This window comes from Lissotriton helveticus, chromosome 4_1 (assembly GCF_964261635.1).
Source record: "Lissotriton helveticus chromosome 4_1, aLisHel1.1, whole genome shotgun sequence".
Taxonomy (NCBI): domain Eukaryota; kingdom Metazoa; phylum Chordata; class Amphibia; order Caudata; family Salamandridae; genus Lissotriton; species Lissotriton helveticus.
The window spans coordinates 1,300,412,133-1,300,433,355 of NC_136063.1; the positions used below are offsets into that span (position 1 = coordinate 1,300,412,133).

The 21,223-nt window shown below is 44.4% G+C and overlaps 1 protein-coding gene across 1 annotated transcript in view; it reads right to left on the minus strand.

Moving 5' to 3' along the window:
- GALR1 (galanin receptor 1) overlaps positions 1 to 14,433 on the minus strand; it is an 890,007-nt gene extending 875,574 nt beyond the window's left edge. Inside the window, exon 1 of the mRNA XM_078685787.1 lies at positions 12,970 to 14,433. Within this exon, the coding sequence (XP_078541913.1) occupies positions 12,970 to 13,653 (684 nt within the window). The 5' untranslated portion in view covers positions 13,654 to 14,433. The remainder of the gene's footprint in view (positions 1 to 12,969) is intronic.
- Between the last annotated feature and the right edge of the window lie 6,790 nt (positions 14,434 to 21,223).

Consider the following 21,223-nt stretch of genomic DNA (forward strand, 5'->3'; position numbering starts at 1 on the left):
GCGAGTCAAAATCACAGAGGTCCGGTATGAATTTCAGCTTTATTGACAGCAAAATTAAACCATGCAAGTCCCTTTATGAAATATCCCTTTGTCATTTTTTCTAGTTGTATAGCTTTTTGTGGCTATTTATGCTGCTTACACATTTTGATTTTACATATTAGTGGCAAACGCAAAACATTTTATTGACTTCGTGAAGATAAGTGTTTTCGTCATCTCTGGGGATTCGAACTGCTTACTGGAGGTTACACTCTCCCACAAATATGTGGTGACTTTAAAAAGCATGATGTCTTTTCCACTTACATTCCAGGTGGCTTTGCCTCAGCTGTATAAGTTTTTCTGCATTGTTTCCAGTAATTGCAATCACTGCACCTGCGTCATTTTTGATAATTACATAACCGCTCTTGCACAAGCATCAGTGTAAAAATGTTGCAATGCTTCCAAAACTAGCGTTAGAATTAGAATAGCTGAACCGCTAAATTCAGTGTTTAGTGCTACATTGATATGGTCCCACATTTCAGACATTTCGAGTACACATTATGTTTCTTCCATTGTTCATAAGGATGATACTGTTCAGCGTTCCAAGTGGTTTATCTTGTATGACGAGAGTGAGCAAGACACTTAGGAAAAACAGTAAGTTATTTCACAACATAATCAAATATTTATGAAGAGGTTCTTAAGAAATGCACACACGCTGGAATAGTTTTAGAGTGAGGGTTTTACAATCCCCTCCCGCCGCTACCCCTCCCACTCAATTTGAAGCTCTTTTATCCTGGTGAATCGTCAATATTAGAGATGTGTAAGCAGGGCCGGCTCTAGGGAGATGGGACCGGTGTGACGGCACCGGGTGCTTACTTCAAGGTGCACGAAGTTTGCAATTTTATTTTGGTTTTAAAAGCAACTGCTGCCATGTTCCTTGTCTCCAGCGATTTCCGAGCAACAATACAAATGTTAAGATAACTCTGATGATAAATGTTCTTCAGTGAGTGAGATCAGAGCTAGAGGTTCCGACTGATCACAAAGTAGCACTGAGGGTTAATATGCTTGCTGCAAAGAACGTGCACCATGCAGATCACATAGGGCATATAATGCAAATAGGTCAGTGAGTTACTGCTGTTCTAAGAGACATCCTTTTGTTACTTACGGTAGCGGCTCCTCCGCTAAGGCGGAGGAGAGTCGCCCCACTGCTCTTAGAGCAGTGAAATAGGGAAAAATAAAATTATAATAACAGAATATTATTATCATTTTATTTTTGTTTGCTGCGGGCAGGGTTAGGGTGGGGTGGGGCGGGTCTGGTGGTTCAGGGAGGAGGAATGCACATCACTGCTTGGCCAGCTGTTTTGGCGCACTTTGCATATTCCACACCAGGCTGTAATGGATAGCCTGCAGGGGAATATGCACAGGCTAAGTTTCCCAATCTGAGTGCCGATCCATGGTGCTCAGACCAATCACAGCTCTGCTTTGCAGTTCTGTGATTAGGTCAGGGGCAGCCTGTGAGCCCGGGTGCTTCCTGCAGCGTCTTCTGGACTGGACTGAAGACGAGAAGTGGAGACGGAGAGGTGGCTGAAAAGGGAAGTTTTCTTGTTTAATATTTTCATTACGCCCCTTATCCCTCTGCTCGCCACCCCAGCACCTCAGCCGCCACTGATTACTTGGAGTTTATAAGTATATTAGAACAGTGAATTATTAACCGTCATCAAGGAACTGCATGCACACTACAAAGTAAAGATTAGAGAACAAATTCATGTTTCTAAAATGGATCATTCGTGAAGAAATCGATTCAATTTTTAATGAGGACCCACAACTAAGTGTTACATTTTCAATTCTGATTTTGTGCTTCTCCAGACAAAGCACACTTAAACTTTGAGGCCTATCAGTATGGATGGCATGTCACTCCTACACCTTGTAGTCCTTTGTCTTATGTAACATTTCCTATAAGCTTATTTACACATGTATGATTTATTGTCTCTGTGTTATGTGTGTGTGATGTAAGGTGCTCATACACCCTACATTAGTATGAGTGTCGCTTTATAACTAACTAAATACGTCTGAGAGAGAGAGTGGGTATGGAGACTTCAGGGGCACTGTTAAAAGGTGGCGGTGAGCGAATCTGTGATCGAGGTGGTCATCACGGATGGGGGCACAAACAAACATTGTCGTACTGGGCGCCACCATTGCTAAAGACGCTCCTGTGCGCGAACTGAACCAGAGCTGTAAGCTAGTGCCAAGCCAGTGGCCTGGTTGGCTCTAAGATCCCGTGCTTGAGCTGTGCTTTAACAATATTTGGCATGTAAATCTAACAATAAATATAATTAAAAAATATGATAAAATCACTTTGAAATCTAAAAAAGGGTATTTTTTAACATGCTGAAGCGTAACAACTAAGTATATCATATTATATCACTGCTTTGGGAGGAATTTATTGAAAGTTTTTAAGCATGAACTTAGAAACATTTGTGCCATCTCCACCCCCATGACAATACTACTAGTGAACTAAGAGGCAGTTGCCACTTGTACCACATCAGTGGCCCATTCTTATTATGCGCAAAGCAGCAGTATAGTCTATTAACTCAAACCAAACACAAGAGGTGTTTGTACAGCGCACATCCTGAACTGATGTATTTGAAGATGCTCTCATATGTGATATGAAGAAAAGGAGGCTCAGTGATCTAAGATCACACAATTTGTTCATGCAGGAAAGTCAGGTTTTGTAGTTTCACATCGTTACAATCAGTGCCCTGTTATGGGCTGGATTGTCCAAGAGAACCTCAAACTGAGGCAGAGCCAGACATCTTGCTCGAGCCTGGCTCGAGCTTTCAGTGGCCCATCCGCCAGTAGGTGTAAAAAGCTCATTCAGTCTCTATTTTTGAATGGGAGGAAGGAAGTTTAATATAAATTACATTTTACTCTCCATTAATGTTCCATTAATGTATGCACACAACTTATATGTCTTGATGGAGGGCCGGCTTTAGCGCTGGTGGCACCTAGTGCAAAGATTGTTTTTAGTTGAAGTATATTTTAGGAGTCCCACCATCCAACAATTCCCCTTATCTTTTCATAACCCCTCTCTCACATACATTTCTTTTGTTTCAAAGAGCTGGTTAGGGTTGGGTTTACTAATGAGAATGTGTATCTACCCAAACAAACTCTTTTCAGAAACATTCGGAATAAATGATAAAAGACTGAGGAAAAAACATTACATCCTGGCATATACTATGCAGTAGGTATGCTTCTCTGATGACAGTTTATAGGTCACTGTGCTATTTTAGCATTGTAACTCATGAACTGCAAGTAACAAAAGAAAGTCCATTACAAAATCAGTAATCCACTAAGCTAGCCACAAAAATACAGTTATGTGATCTGCCTGGTACACGTTCTTTGCATCCATGCACATTAACCCTCTGCGCTACTTTATGATGAGTCAAAACTGCACCTAGACAAAACTCCATCTCTATCCAGGAGGAACTTTAATCACCAAAGATTTCGTGACATTTATATAGCTGTCTGGAAACTGCTGGGTGCACAAGAAACTGCATCAAGTGCTTTTTAAATCATAGGTTATTCTAAACACAGCCCATCTCCTCGCCCCATTGTTAGCGCAGGTGCGACTGCACCGATTGCACCGCCCTAAACTTGGCCGTCTTGGCGTTATAATAATAAAACAACCATTACATTTGTCAATGCTGATAAATATGAATTTCCCAGTTCCCTCACAGCTTCCAAGAGGTCTTCTAGTAAAGTGGTCAAGATAGTTAGAAATCAATCTCTTCTCTTAGTGGTGTGGAGAACCTCCCACACTAGCAGCTTTAGCTGGGGCTACCACTGGGCCCAATGGGCTGGGGAACTGGGTCCTAATACAAACTTAATTAGTGGTTTGTGGACCTTAATACTATTAGGCAACATTATGACACAGAGTTGTGGAAGCTGGGCTGGCATGCAGAGTAAAGTATACAGAGAAATGATGACATTATGAAAATAAGGGAAAAGGCTGGGAGAAGGTCAGATAAAAAGTGTAATGAGAGAGAATGGTAAAAAAGAAAAAAAGTAGAGACAAAATTTAGGTAGATAGAAATAGGAAAGAACGAACTAGTGGAGCATGGAAGGTTGAAAGGAAAGAAAGACTTGAAACGATATAAGGAGGGAAAGGTGAAAGGTTGGATAAAAGGGTGATAAGATCGATAGAAGAGTGAAGTTATTGATAGGAAAGAGGGTGGATGGATGGAAGGATGAAGAATGACCAGGTGTGGAACAGTAAAAGAATGGATGTGTGAAAGGATGAAGAGATAGATATGTTGATGGGTGCATGGTGAAACAGCAGATAGATGGATACATGGATGTTTTGATGTGTTTATGAGTGAAAGGATGGATGGATGGATTGATGGATTGATTGATTGATTGATTGATCAATCCATCGAATTGTGAAGGAAAAGACAAATGAATGGATTATTCGATAGAAACAGTACTGGAAATGTGGGGAATCCATTTGAATCCTGGATCCAGCAGCTATTACTGAGCTAGATCCGCGATCTCGTCGGCACTTGTGAAAAGTGGGAACCTTGCCCGGGTGCAATCTCCCGACACTGGGGCCTCTTCGTCAGCACAGCACAGCATCTGAGAGACCTGCACTGGCTCCCCGTCAACAAGAGAATCACCTTCCGTCTCCTCACCCACGCACACAAAGCCCTACACGATCTAGGCCCGAGCTACCTCAACAACCGCATCAACTTCTACGCTCCCAAACGCCACCTCCGATCAGCCAGTCACGCCAACGCCGCCGTCCCCCGCATCCGAAGAACGACAACAGGAGGAAGGTCCTTCTCCCACCTGGCCGCCAAGACCTGGAACTCCCTCCCAACCGACCTGCGCCTGACCCAAGACCACCTCTCCTTCAGGAAGAAGCTCAAGACCTGGCTGTTCGAGCAGTAGCAGCACCCCCCCGCCTAGCGCCTTGAGACCCTCCGGGTAAGTAGTGCGCTCTATAAATGTCCTTGATTGATTGATTGATTGATTGATTGACAGATAGAAGGAGCAACATCCAGGGGGAAGAAAAGCATTTTATTTCAAGCTCCAGATGGATCCAACATAAATGCCTTGCCTAATGAGCCTTCAGTGCTCTCTTTGTTCGAGTCTCATCTCGGCTGGGAACAGTATGGCACCTAACCCTTTAATGTCAATGCCATTGAGGAAACAAAGACACTCAGCATGTTGTCACTTCACAAGCATTTTAATTTCAAGGCTTTGTAAGAAAGAGAAATGTATGGACTGTAAGAATGTCAGATGTATCTGAATATCGTCCGAATTATACCAATAACCACTTACTTTGCACTTACAATAAGTTTTTATTACTAGCTAAAGGAATCATGCTTTGCATTATTTACTAATATTAAAAAGAACAAAATGTGTATAAACATAAGCATGCAACTAATGTTCTAGGTTCATATTTCATTATGCTCACTCGGCTATTTTACAAGGAATTGTAACTTGTGACCTACAAGTAACACCAGGTTATCTGCAATGAAAGCATAGCAATTTCTACCATCTAGATAAAACACAAATCTGTGACCTGCATGCTACATCTTCTGCTTTCCAGTAGGCACATTAACACTAGTGTAAGACAGATTGATAGAGTTAGTCTGTCGAATATGGTGATAAGCTCCTGGCACCTTTATCTTACAGATATTTATAGGTGTAGGCTGATGGGGCTTCTGAAGGGTGGGGCCTCTGCACAGATGCCCCTGCACATTAACCCGCTATACAATTTCATGATGTGGCAACCTAATTACAAGCTGAAGACAAATCTCTTAACCAAGTACTCTATCCACCAGAACTGTCTTAGTACTATTATATTGGTGACCTTGATGGAAACACAAAGATCTCTGCAGAAGGTCCCTTAATCCGCGAAGGTACTTCAAGTCTGTTTGTGATCAAATAAATACTCCAGAACAGATATACTATCACTTTTTATGTTGTCCTTGTTGCCAATTTCTTTAAAGGGAGACTTTTAAAGAAAATAAATGTGTAAGTTGGCTGTTGAACTCGGCTCCACATGAATCCACCTCATGTTAATCCTCCTGTGCCTCTTTCATCCCGTTATGCCCAATACATTAGATCCCAGAGTAACATTTTCCACTTCTAGAACTGCTTAGAAAGGTAAGAAGATGGACGTGTACATGTGATTGGGGTATGGTTCAAGTGGGGTTATTTACATTGTCTGGCAACTCCCTTGCCTTCTCTTTCTTTAGTTCTACCTCCCTTACTATACGTATCAAACCATCCTGGATTTGCCGGGGCAGTCCTTGATTTTTCACCCAGTCCCGGCAAATTTCACTAAATTTAGCACATGTCCTGGGTTTCAGAAAGAGTCAACTGAACACAGAGGATGGCACGTTTTCCTGTGTTACAGTACACAATTAATTAACTACTTTTACCATAAAGCAACTTAGTTAACACAGCTGATATTGTGTTTAAAAGTGGAATATAATTTCCCGTATGTCTCTGTTGGTCAGTCGATGCACAATTGTACCCCCATTTCTATGTGTGTGGAATATCAGTTTTTAAGTTTCAAAAACTGGCCACCCTCTCTCTCTTTCCCTCTGTCTAGATCTACTCCTGACTTCTTGTCCTTCTACCTATCAGTACCTCACCACCCTATACTTCACTACCTTTCTTTTGGTATCCCATCTATCTCTGGTTCGCTAACCTCTCTGACTCCCTACCTTGCATATTCCTCTTTATGTCTCTTTACTTCTTTGTGCCCCTCCGACAAACTTACTCTTATCTCCCTCCATACACCTTACCTCTCTCTCTACCTCTCCCATCTTGTTCTATACGAATGTTACCTATATTCCCTATAATGTTGCATCTTATCAATACTTCAGTCACTAAATCCCTGCCATTCTCTTCAGCTCACTTCTATGTCTACGACTCTGACTACATCTGACACCTCTCTGTACCACCCTTGACCTCCCTGTTTTTGCTTCCCCGTTCTTTCTGTCTTATACTTCTCTCCTTACTTCAACTCTTCAGACTCACCTCTGTCTCTATACCTATCTCTACCTTTCTGTGTATCTATCCCTGATTTCTATCTCTATTCTTTACCTCAACGCTGTCCACGCCACCTCTCTTTCAATGCATGTCCCTCTATCCCACTTATCTCTACTGGTCTTTCGCAGACTCACTATTCTGTGTAAATCTGTGCTTAACTCCACACCTCTACCCCTATGCACATGTCCCAACACTCAACTCTGCCTATATCACTCTTTTTTTCTACCACCTTCATCGTGGCACCCAACTGCCTTTTTTCTACCACATGGTGCTGTGTCTGTTCTCCATCTACTTCACCTCTCTTGGAACCTCTTTACCTCACCTCTCCCTCTACCTGACATTTCTCTCATTACCTTATATTTCTATCCCCTCTCTCAATCAGTGTCTATCCTCTCGATATACGTCATCAGCCAATCACTACCTCACCTCTATGCCTCCCATGTGTTTCTTCCTGTTCCTGTTCCTCTACCTCACCTCTCTCATTGCCTCATTCTTTGTTCAGACTTCTTTCTCCACCTCTAATGTTTTCCCTATCATTAACTCCACCCTCTTACCTTTCTCTTTACTACATTCTCTATTTCAAATCACACTCTTGGCCGCACCTCTCTCTACCTCTTTTTATACATCTCTATACTTCAACTATTTCTCTATCTCTCTACACTTTATATTGCTTTCTAAACCTCATCCTCTTTCTACCATTCTCCTTGCCTCACTACTCTGTTAATCTTTCTATTAATCACTTCTGAATGTGCCTTTGAAGCTACGTCACCGCCAACTAATTACCTTGCAACTCTCTTTTATTCTCACAATCTCAACTGTCTACTTATATACTTCTGTGTCTAATGAATGCATCTTTCTTTCTACCTTCACTCTCTCTCAGCCTCACCCTCTCTGCTTCTCCTTCTCAATATACAAAGCTCTATCTACCTCTCTTCCATTTGTACAAAACCTTACATTTTTCTAACCGTCTTTCTCTGCCTATCTTTAACTCACCTTTCTCTCATTACCATATGCCTCTCCCTACCTCATTTACCTCTCTACCTCATCTCTATATTTAACTCTATTCTTCATCTTCTTTACCTCTATTACTACATGGTTCGTTTTATCTTTCTGGTGTTATTTTGTCTTTTACCCTATCCCAATTCTCTAACTCTGCACATCGAGAAGTTACTATCTGGCCAGAGATGTGTACACACAGTAAGATGAGAGGAGAGATAAGACAGGGGAACAGAATTTAGAAAACAATTATCATATATTACAAGAGGGAATACTGAACATTCTCAAAAAAGTGATTTGATTTTCACTGCTGCAATGAGAACGATAGTTTAAAAGGGATTTATTTGTAAATATAGATATTTGCCAATTGAAGCTACGATTTCAAGTACAATTTTTATGCGTCTTATTGTAATACTACCAGTGTAGGAAATGAAGAGGGACCAGCTGAATCCTTGATCTTGCAGCTATTGTTGAGCTGGATATGTGATCGAAGCTTCTTCCCATGGAAATATGCTGAATTTGTCGCAAGTGTACTTTGCTGGCATCCGCACATATTCAGCAGCACCCACATGTTATCTATTATCTGTTAGGCGTTAGGCATAGAGTTCTGCGAGGGCTTAAGGGGAGTGTATTATTTTCACTTCCAGCATGGCCCAATCCAAAGAACTCACCTAAAGGGCAACAACACTCCTTTTATGGAGTTTTATCCTGGCTGAGAGCTATCTGAGCCTAATGCCTGGATGCAAATGCAATGGAAGGAAATACAAGTATTCGACTTGTTATCACTTCACAAGTGCCGAAGATAAACTATGGCTGTAGGCAGGTGTTTTACTTTGTTCAGATTCTCTCTGTGACGTATGCTTGCACTGTAAAAATATCAGATATATCTATCTGTATGGGTAACTATACTCAATACAATTAGAATATCACTCAGTAATGAATTTGTGTCTTTTTTTTCTTGCAAAGAGCTGTCTCTTTCAATGTAGGTCTCAGAGCTCTTTACATCATACACATATTATACAAACACAGTTATTCATAGAAATGTGTAAATAAATGTACAGCAAATGTTACAGGAGAAATTGAGGCTTACAAAGGTGCAGGAGTTGCATGTCATCTATGCTGGTAGGCATTGAACGTTAAGAGTGCTTTGTGTGGGGAGACAAAAAGTCACGATTTCAAACATAATACAGTTGTTGGGGCTGTCTACTAATAACATTTTATTACTACCCAAATTAAACCTTTTAGCAAAATAAGAGCAGTGAGAGATTCAGAGAAACCTATGCTTTGTAATTTCCATGCATATTCTTGATACCGGTTCATAGCTCATTGTATTATATTTGAAGGATTGTACCTCATGAAAGCCAATTAACCAAAGGCTCTCTGTGACAAAAAGCACCTGCTGAAATACCAGCATAGCATGCAAACCTTTGATCTGCTTGTTAGTTGTTGTGCGTTGCATCGGGGGCATTAACAGACTATGCCACTTTATGTATGTCAAAACTGTGACTAGATAAAACACAAATCTCAACAGCAAGTGCATTAACCACCAGAGTTTGTTTTCTTACCAGTATTTTATCACCTAAAAATTGTTGGGCACACAGAGATCCTTAAACCGAAAAAGATACTTTAACATGCTGTCTATGTGTCACCAATTAAGTAAGCGAAACCAGGTTTAATGCTACATTTGTCCTTGTTGCCAATTTCTTTGTGGCAGAGATTTTAGAAACATACATGTATAAGTTGACTGTCAATCACTGTTTTTTCCCTTGTGAATCCACCCCTTTTCTGCTGCAACACCTTGGCCCCCAATTTATGGGATCCCTGGAGTTTTTTTTTGTATTCCCTGTACTGAATTGTATCCTCTAATCCACTAAACATTCACCAAGTCACTCATACCATGTTCTTCCAATAGTGGGAGGAACGGCATGGTTATTCACTGAGTACCATTCAAAGTGTTATTGCTAGACAAAACAAACAGTTCCTAGCAAACAAAGGAATGGCTTCTTCAATGGTTGATCAACCTTTCTTTTGTAATATTTGGCTGGTGGACTGCAGGCAGCTTGAGCTTTCTGCTGTTTTTTTTAATGTATTATTCAGTATTATTTGGCAATACAATGGCTCAAATCGGCTGAAAGTGGGCAATTCATTTTAAGTTCTTCCGAACTTGTAGACACCCAAGTATGCATTGTCTTGGACCTCAAAACCCCTAAATTGGCCCTGTCAAGGTAACCCACATATTTTTGGTAAATATAACAGTACTAAAGCCTATGACTACAAGGTTTTGGCAATACCTGTAAGCCAGTGTCAATAAAGCATTATTAAATTGTACATAGAGGAGCTCTAATGTCCATGAGTGAGTGGTTCATCCATGCCCACTGTTGCTGTACATCTTGGGACTTGCAGTCCAGTTGATCACATAATAAAACCAGGACGAGAAGTCCTACAATGTAAAGCAAAAAGTCTGGACCGGATGAGTTACTCATGCAACGACCTGGAAGACTTAAAAGCTCTGGGAGGGGTCTTGTAAAAACATGGTCTGCATTTCTATTAGAAATGTTAATTATCAGATAAATACACGTAGACCAAATTATTGAGTACAATTTCTCGATGTCCCAGGCACCGTAATTTTCATTTAAAACATATTGCGAAAGGGTGTGCATCACTATGGTCCCACCTATATACAAGGGACCGTAAGTTGCCCAGGGCCGGACTGAGAACGCAAACCAGCCATGACAATTAAGTCATACCGGCCCGGGGTGGGGGGTGGTGAGAAACACTGCTGCTGCTTTTGTTAGGGTGCCAATATTGCATCACTGTGGCAATACCAGACCCCAGTAACAAAAACGGCCTGCACAGGTCCAAAACAGGACCTCACCGGCCCACTGGGAAAACACCCAGTGCCCCCTATGGCCAGTCTGGCCCTCAAGTTGCCCCAGGATGCTGAATTACCAATCATAGCTAAAGTTGGTTTCCTGGGCCGAAAATTCAGAGAATATACATATGAAAGGAGGAAAGGTGCCCCAACGGTGAGAGATGCCGTCTTTTCTACAGGCATTGCATTAAGTGGGACAGTGCTGTCAGGTTTGGAGTACCTGCACGTTTTTATTTTAAGAGGGAGAGTACCTGCACTTCTCAGCAGAGCTGCAACACCTTTTAATTGGCGAGTACCGTCACTTAGCAGAAGCAAGTAGGTATTCTGGTACAGGGTACCGCTACTTCTATTTTTTCATTTTAAGCACTGGCTACAGGGGGACCAGGCATCAATTGAACATATTTTGAGTCTGGGCAAATCCCTTTACCTCCCCAAGCCATAAGAAAATGAATACGACCTTGCGTAATCTAATCTGGTGTTCATTTAAAGTGATCTAAATGCCTTGGGACGAGTTTGCGCTGTGTAAAACTGCAAAACACACAAAAATTAGAGGTGTTTTAGCCATAACACTCTATCTTCAACACGAATCCAGGGTCACGAAAGTGAACACAGCACCTTCATATGAGCAGCTACCTACATTAGGTCCAGAGAAAGAACTTCACTTCCCAAGGGCAATGAGACACACGCCCAATAGCAGGTTACACGACTTGATGTGGATCTTCAAAACTGAATTGATATATGTATATATAAATGTAAATTATAATTATTATTGTTATTGTTATGGTAAGGCTTGCCATTAGCCAATAAGATATACTCCTCAGCCCTGGTCCTTAATGCATTCAGTGTGATGTGTCATCCTTTGTAAAAACTTGGGGGCTTATTTACAAGCCCCTTGCGCCACTTTTGCGTCATTTTTAACATGGGAAAAGTTATGTAGGGGTGGTGCAAGAGGCTTGTAAATAAACCCCAGGATACTTTTCTCCGACCCACGGCTTGCGTCAAATCATTTGACATATCTCCCCACTAGATTATAACACACCTTGCTCCAAACCATTGCTTTCACTAGATACTGTGGACTATCCTCCTCTAATGTGACAGGACACCGTCTTCTCAGACAGCACTTCATCTCCATGTGCAATAAGGCACTTTCTTGTTTACAACACTTCCTGTGGACATCTTATTCTAAACATTTGTCTGCTTTACTTTAAGTGAGATACTTTACCACAGGCTGAGGACATGCTCCACTCAACCATTTCTTACATCACTTCCTGGGAATAATCGAACTCGTGTCCTACTCCATAAGGCACGTTTCTCTGAGCCCATTTCTACCTTAGATCCTTCAGGTTAATTTACACTAATCTAAGAGAACACCTCCAGCTGAGCAACTACTTACACTACCTCTAGTAGCATTTCAAGACCCTGGTGGTGCTAAATGTGTGCGAGTGGTTGCATGAGATGGCTCTCATATGTTGGGATCAGACTTTGACTCACAGCAAGAGAGAGGGAAAGGAAGAAAGGGATAACAAAAGGAGGAACGGAAAGATAGGGAAATGATGACAACGGGTGAAGGCAGGAATGAAAAAGACTGAAAGAGTGAGAGAAAGAGATAGGAAGTGTAGGGTGGTGGAAGAAAGAGGCACGAGGATGAATGCGCCAAGATAGTCCTGGTGTTTTGCCACCTTAGTAAGTGGCAGTCCCAGTGAGGGGTTCCTAGGAAACACTGTATGCATCAGACTTTATTTTATTAAAATTATTCATTTAATTTTCAAATCAAGCACTGCCCCTGTGCATGTTTTTAACAACTTAAAACAAAAAAAAATACTTTCAATAGTATATCTCCCTAATATAAGGCATACATTATACTGATCAGACCTTTCATCACTTCTGGTAGAATTTGTTACCTTCCAGATACTACCCACTTAACACCACTAATCATCCTGCTCTCGAACCTACAAGCAGGGTTTGTGGATCCACCACACAGATCCCATTGCACTCAAAACAATAAGCACTGCCGGGTCAATAGAGAACAAAAGCAAATAAGAAGGTTGAGTGAACACTACCTTGGCATAGCAGAAGGAGATGAGGAGCAGGGGTAACAGGTAACCGAAGACGAAGGTGCAAACCACGTAGATCTTCTTATGCCGGGGGTTAGCCCACAGCTCCCAGCAGAAAGTTTGGTTGTCTTCCCGATAGATAAGCCGCTGATTATAGGCCACAGGTACAGTCATGGCCACGGAAAGCGCCCATATGAGTCCCACCCCTAGCAGGGCATTGCGAGACACGCGGATGGAAGAAGAGCGCCGCGAGTGCACAATGGCCACGTAGCGGTCCACTGACATTGCCGAAAGTGTGAAGATGCTGACCAGCATGGAAAGTGTGAAGAAGAGGTGAATGAACTTGCAGATGAAGGCACCTAGGACCCAAGTAGGCAGGATGTAGACGGTGGCCTGAAACGGGATGCAGAAGAGCAGGTAGGCCAGGTCAGCAATGCTGAGGTTCAAGATGAAGATGTTAGTGGTGCTGCGAGGTTTGCCTGGCTTGCAGCGAGCCAGCACCGTAATGACCAATGAGTTGCCTAGCACGCCTAGGCTGAAAATTAGGCCGAAGACCACCAGGGTGATGAAGTTGTCCACACCAATGCCAAAGAGGGGCTTGGGCTGTGGTGGTAAGGGGGCTGAAGTGGTCAAGTTGCTGGAGTCCGGCCATCGTTCGCTGTAATTGAGAAAAAGTGTAGATTGATCCATCTCTGTGGGATCAGCTGGATTATTTGAAACAGCAGTGGAGATGGGAGATAGAGCACGGTTGAAATAAACCCAAGTGGTAGAATAAAAGGTTTAGTCAGTGTTTTCCTTGTCCATTAAAAATGATGCCCTTCGGTTCTATCAGGGCACACAGCAGTGGATGCAAAAAGTGATACAGCACCAATCTGTCACTGTAGCTCAAAGTCCACCAAAAGAGTCTGATGAAAGTACGCAAGAAACAACGCAGATTTAAAGGGTGTGATGAGGCGACGATTGTTCAACAAACTTTTCTGAGTGGTTGGCATTGGCAGGTGGCGGGGGAGCCCCGGCTGGCGAAGACTGCTACTTTCTGGGAGGGGAGCATAGAGCAGTCACCGCTTGAGGAGTACTGTTGGTCCGTCCTCCCTGCATCCGTATCTCCCCGTACACAGGCGCGCCTGGGAAAGGACTAGAAGCCGCCACTAGGAGGAGGGTAACCCCTGCACAGCCAGCTCGGCTCCTGCAGGTGCTGCTACCTGTTGCCTATGCGCCCTGTCCTATGTGCACTGGGCACTGTGTGTTGTCCTCCGGGGTTGAAATAAGACAGCAGGAGGCGCAGAATCGCGTCAAGCTCCACTGCGAGTGGAGAGTGTTCGCAGGGCACTGCCTAATCCCCGTACCCCCACACACAACACCCTCCTCTCTCTCTTGCTTGCCGACACCCCCTCATTATCCGTCTTATTCTCACTTGTCTTCCTCTCTGACTGATTCTGCGCACCCCCCTCTACTAGTCGCTCTCAGTGCCTCTAGTCTCTTTCTTTGCATAAAGAGCCCTTTTCTCCTATTTTCTTACCTCTCCCAATTCGCCACCCCTTCCTCCCTTGCTGTTACCTTTTAGCTTGTTTCCCTTTCGCCGTCCGCAGCCTTCATTCTCCTTCTGGTCTACTCTGCGCGCGCGTTCTCGCCGCCGCTCTCTATCCCCGTTTCCCAACCCCTCTCTATCTCCTCTATCCCGTTTGTTTTACGCGCTGCCCCTGCGTCTCCCTCCTCCGCGGCTCTGTCCTGCTCCTCTTGTTCCAGGGCTCTTGCGCCCTCTGGCTCACGGTCACCCGGAGTCACGACTGCTTCCTCTGAAAGAATAAAAAAACATAAGTTGAGGGGACGAAAGCAGCGAGCCGCAGCGGTCACCGCTCTGTGGAGAATCAGCTACAATACATCCAAGCGGACGGAGATTTCACCTAGAGTTACACGTCATACAGATTAATTTGGCACAAGCAATACCTCGCACCAGAGCTATCCGTGCAGAGAGTGCACGGGACTCACAGTGCCGTGCTCGAGCCCTTCCGAGCGCTCACCGTTCGGCGCGCGCCTTCTCAAAGTCTGATTATACGAGTCAGTGCACCTGTTACACACGCAGACGTTGGAGGTTAAACGGCGCAGCGAAGCACGCCATTTACACCTCAAATCATTTATTTGAGGAACTGTCGTACATAAAAAAGCATAGGGCCACCCAATTAATTGAATAATACAGTTATACAGAAAGCACAACTAGGCAAGCAAAACGGTGTTCTTAAAGTTGCAGCACTGAAACCCAATATTTTGAATGTACTATTATTTCACCTTGAATCAGGGTGTGGTATCTTGTAGCTGTCTCTAGACAAGAGGGTTCCGGCAAGGGAAAGCTTTACTTACCAAGGAAACCCTCAGGTAACATGGACTATCATTCCCAAATCTATGTGGTCAAGAAACAGAATTGTAAACTCATTCGTGCTCTTTATTGACGAAGTACACTTGTGCCAGAGAAATCTGTTCTACTTCTCCACCTGAAAGGTTATTCAGCTGAATGATATGCATCATTCTTCTGGTTCCAATTAGAAGACATAAGTAAATCATGCTGGAGCAATCCAACAAGCCGGAAGTGTGATACCAGAATATCGCATTCAGAATGCCATATAACATAAATACTGGATCTTAAACATCATTAAAAAAGTATTCGCCTCATCGGAGCTAATACTAAACAGATATTGGCAACGCCGATATGTCTCACACTTATGAGAGTGTTAAGCTATTGTTTCTGCCAATGCTAGTTTTTATAAAAAATAAAATGAACTATTTAATAATACTGGAGATAAAGCAAACACATATCTTAAGGTATATCAGAACTGTACACTAAATTCAGTATTTTCAATATTTATAAATGGAATGTTTATTTTTCAAATACTTTTCATTCAGTAATTCCTAAAACGCATTAAAAAAGAATAAGCAAGATTAAAGGAAAATGCTTGCCAAGGCCTAATTTACTTTCCACAGGACTCAAAACACAAACATGCTTCAGGCATTTGGTCCTATGCAGTAGCACAGGGAGTAGGTTTATGGGCCTCTAGGAGAAGAGACATCTCCTTTTCAGTAATGCTAATTACACTCTATATCAACTAAGGGAGAACAGCAGTTGGCCTCTCCCCAGCACAATAAAACCCTTTGAGTGCCAAGGCCTGAGCTTTTGTGCAATATGTATAATGCATGAGATAAAAACATTCCTTGAAGTCTTTCATTTACTCATACGAAACGAGTCTGTTGCTGTCCTTTTACATATAAGCTGGGAGCAATAGGGAGCAACACTGAGCACATAGGTGAGTATTTGGGGGGCGGAGTGAACAAGAAAACACATAAACTGTCAAGGTGAAGGCCAAGGTCAAAGGTACTTTATTCAGCCACTGAAAAGAAAACATTTAAAAATTACATTTCATCAAAGATACAATCAATTAATAAAACCAAGATCACACAGATCAATATACTAAAAACAACTGTACAAATCAATACAATGGCCAACATTATTGTTTCCTGGGCCAATTTTGTAAACAGCAAAGGATAGAGTATATATGGTGGTGCAGTGCTAAAACATAAAACCATTTCCTATGATCGATATAACATAAAGAGCGAGAGCGCATTTCACGCGGCGCTTGTTTGTGGCAGCTCCTCTGTTTTAATCTACCTGTTTTGTCCATTTGCGTTTATTATTTTTTTCACTTACCCCCTGGTTTTAATCGCCTGGCTTCTCATACTCCCACCTCTGTCCTCTCACTCGCATTGTAATCGTGGAAGCACCGCGCTTTGCGGGTCCCTTGCCCTGACTTGTGGCGGCCATCTTGGGTGAGTGGGGCAGCGCGTGTGTTAGTCCTTCCTCTACCTCGGTAGGAAAGTTTTTAGGTAGGCAGTTTTTGGCTGCACGCCCTATTCTGGCGAGAGCGCATTTCACGCGGCGCTTGTTTGTGGTAGCTCCTCTGTTTTAATCTACCTGTTTTGTCCATTTGCGTTTATTATTTTTTTCACTTACCCCCTGGTTTTAATCGCCTGGCTTCTCATACTCCCACCTCTGTCCTCTCACTCGCATTGTAATCGTGGAAGCACCGCGCTTTGCGGGTCCCTTCCCTGACTTGTGGCGGCCAATCTTGGGTGAGTGGGGCAGCACGTGTGTTAGTCCTTCCTCTACCTCGGTAGGAAAGTATTTAGGTAGCCATGCTGACGCGCAGCGGGTACGCGCTGCGGGGACGCCGAACTGACGCCGGAGTTACGCCAGAGTTCAGCCCGTCTGTGCCCGTCCGGGCCCAGACGGGCTTAGGGCTGGTTTCTATGCCAGATCCGTTGGAGTCACCACGTACGTGTATCAGGTATGGGAGGGAAGAACTTATGTCATGCCGGACTCTCCACCCGACTCCTTGTAAATTTGCCCAGGAAGGACCCCCACCGTTTCTGTCGTGTAGGGCTTGTAATGTGGGTCAGAAGACGATCTCCGCTAAATCAGCGCTCTCCATCGCGCTGTTGAATTGTCGGTCGTTACCTAGCCATGCTATTGAGATTAATTCCCTTATATTGGACCACGAGCTGGATGTGTTATTTCTAACCGAGACCTGGATCTCCTCCAGCTCGGGTCCCGATATAGTTAGAGCACTCCCCCCTGGCTTTCTTATTTCGCACCAGGACAGGCCTGTAGGGAGGGGAGGAGGAGTTGCTATCCTCTATAGGGACTCATTAGTCTGTAAGGCCCAGGAGGGAGGGGTGAACGATTGTGAGAGCTATCAGTTCTCCCTTCACCTATCCCCTACCGCATCTATGGCGGGTTTGCTTATCTATCGCCCTCCGGGCGCCCGGGGAAACTTTCTCAATTCTTTTTTGGAAACCACTGCTCCTCCACGGGTAACTTCGTTACGTTAGGCGACTTTAATATCCACCTTGGCGACCCTCTTAATCCCCTGGGAGTAGATCTGCTAGGTGACCTCAAAGTGTTTGGGATTCACCTGGCCAACTCGGGTGCTACTCATGAGAAAGGCCACTTGCTGGACCCCATATTTTCCAACTCGGTGGGCCTTAGAGCATCTCCATCGTTGGCTCTACCCTGGACAGACCACTTTTTGGTGCCTGCCCAGTGGCAGTTTGACATCTCAGCTGCGCCGGCCCCCAGGGCTTATGTCTTAGACAGAGCCTGGTCTAGGCTCCCAGTGAATACATGGGCGGCGTATCTGGAGGCGTCACGACCTTCCCCTGGGCCCAATCCGCTTGTGGCGGATGAGAACCTTAATACCTGGTTCACCAACTCATTGGATGCTCTCCTTCCCAAAAAAAAAAACTTACTAAGGGTAGGAGAGTAGGATCTGCACCCTGGTATACACCTGAACTGAACGTTAAGGAAGGGCTACAAGAGGCTGGAGCGGTCCTGGAGGAAAGACTGGAGCGAAACGAGCCGTAGAGAATATCGGGCGGCTCTTAGTACCTACAAGTCTGCTATTCGGGTAGCTAAAACTGTATTCTTTACGGAGAGAATTGGCTCTGCGGCCAACTCCTCGAAGGAATCGTTTAGGGTCATTAAAGAACTTTTGAAAGCTCCCGAACCTCAGGTTACTCACGAGGACCCACGTGAGAAATGCTCAGAGCTGGCCACTTTCTTCAAAACCAAAATTGATAACATCCTTGCTTCCCTTCCCCGGCTAACTGAGGATGTCTCCTCGAGTGACAGTGCAGGGCCCCAGTCTAGGGTGCGACCTGTGGAGTTGGACTCTCTTGGTCCGGTCACCGTGGAAGAAGTCCTCACAGTCTTAACATCTATGAAAAGTGGCTCTCCGAAAGACCCTGTTCCCATGAAATACCTGAAGCAGGTAGCCCATACCATCGGCGGGCCGGTGACGGACCTTATAAATCTGTCTCTTGCCCAAGGAGTAGTACCCCCTAGCTGGAAAGGAGCGGTTGTGAAGGCTCTTTTAAAGAAGCCTAACTTGGATCCAGTCGACCTTGCCAATTTTAGGCCTATTTCCCTGCTCCCCGGCCTCAGCAAGGTGGCCGAGAAGCTGGTGAATAGTCGCCTTTCAGGCTTCCTGGAGTCTAATTCCCTTCTGGGTAATTCTCAAACTGGGTTCCGTCCCGGTCAGGGGACCGATACCGCATTGCTGGCAGTCGTGGAGAATGCAAGGAGCATTTTGGATTCAGGGGGATCAGTGGCAGTGATCCTCCTGGACCTCAGTGCTGCCTTTGACACCGTAGACCATCAGGTGCTCCTCCGACGGCTGTCAGGGGTGGGGGTCTCCGGGATGGCCCTCAAGTGGTTCGTCTCCTTTTTGGAAGGCCGGTCATTTGAGGTATGGGAAGGCCCCGAGAAATCAACCTCAGTACCTCTCCAGTGCAGTGTGCCACAGGGCTCTTTGTTGAGCCCTACCTTATTTAACATTTACATGGCCCCTCTGGAGAGTGTGGTACTGCCTCTGGGTATTAAGATCATCAGCTATGCTGATGATACCCAGCTGGTAGTAGGTCTCCCACAATTGACTCACCATCCCGACCGGTTGCACACATGCCTGGAGAAGATCTTTACATGGATGTGTAGCTCAGCCCTCAAGCTTAACGGCTCTAAGACGGAACTGATGCTGCTGGGGAATTCTTCGCCTTCTCTATCTCCTAGCAGCTGGCCCAGTTGTTTGGGACCTGTGCCCACCCCCAAGCAGGGAATCAAGAGCCTTGGGGTGTGGCTTGAGCAGGACCTTTCTTTTAAAACACACGCGAAAAAGATCTCAGGCGTGTGTTTTGGCCTGCTCCGTTCAGCCCGGAAGATCTTACCTCTCCTTCCAACAGCCTCTAGGAGGCTACTCATTCAGGGGCTTATCATCTCGCGGTTGGATTTTAGTAATGCCCTATTTCTGGGTGCCCCAGAATGTACATTAAATAAACTGCAGCAAGTGCAGAATGCGGCCGCCAGGCTCCTGACGGATATCCGTAGGCGTCAGTCTGCTCGCCCTGCTCTAAAGGCGTTACATTGGCTCCCCGTCAGAGAGAGGGGCAAATTTAAGGCACTCTGTATAGCCCACAAACTTCTACAGGGGAAAGGGCCACCTATCCTTGAGGATATGGTCCAATCTTATAAGGCTCCCCGCTCTCTCCGCTCTGACCACCAACACCTGCTGCAGGTCATGAGGGTGAGGAAAGAAAGAACTGGCGGAAGACGATTTTCCATAAGGGTGGCCACCCTGTGGAATTCCCTCCCTCTGTACTTGCGCTCGGAAGCAAGTTTCTTACTGTTTCGTAAACTCTTGAAAACTTTTTTGTTTCCTGCCTGATTTCTTGTGCTGGTATGACGTCGCTCTGCTCTGGATGAGCGCGGGGATGCCTAATGGTAACCAGGCACTATATTAAAATTCGTAATAATAATAATAATAATAATAATAATGATCCCTAGGCAAAACCTGGTAAAACAGACTAGCTAATGCAAGGACAGCTTCTTACTGTGTTAATGGCCCCTATCAAAAAGCTTGCAATCCCAAAACAGACCATGGGAGAAGATAACATTTGAAGATATAATAGTGCAGGCCTGACTTGGGCAAATTGACAGTTCCTGAGCAGCGAACGTATACATTTTCTATGCAGAGGGTCATAATAGTCACAGAAAAAAATAAAATGTAGTGTGTCCAGCTCTGAGTAGTTGTCACATGGACAAGGTTTTAATGTGCCTGGTTTTGCATATCCTTTAGGCAACGCCAATAGCCAGGGGACCAAATGCAAAAGGAATCTAGTTAGCCCAAAACGATGATATGCATTGCTACCGAGGAGTAATTACGGTTGTACCTGTTGGCTAAAAAACAATGTGGCAAACCTTCTCACAGAAGGCTTGGCTAACTCCTTCTCCTCCCTGAACCCCTGCTATTTATCCTGGAACTGCTGTTTGATAGCTCTAATGGCTACCTGTCCCAAGGGCATATGGTTCAGATACAGGTCAGGGCAGACAAGTCATTTTGTCTGTTCCATTATATATTTTAGCCAAGGGATGTGTAAGCCCCCCTTGAGCATGGTACAATCGATGATGATAAGTTGATTTAGAGTAGGGGTAGAACAGGCGCAGATTCTCAACCAGCACAACAATGGGGCTACAGCTATCAATTCTGAGATATACCCCACCCCCAATTCCTCATGGATAATGAACGCTGGAGTGGTGCCCGGGACTACCTGGAGCTTGCACGTTCATTTATTCTCTGTCCCCTGGATGTCCCTCACATCCTTGTAGCCCCAGACATCACACCTGTATATGGCCAGAGGGATACATTTTTTCTTTATAGAT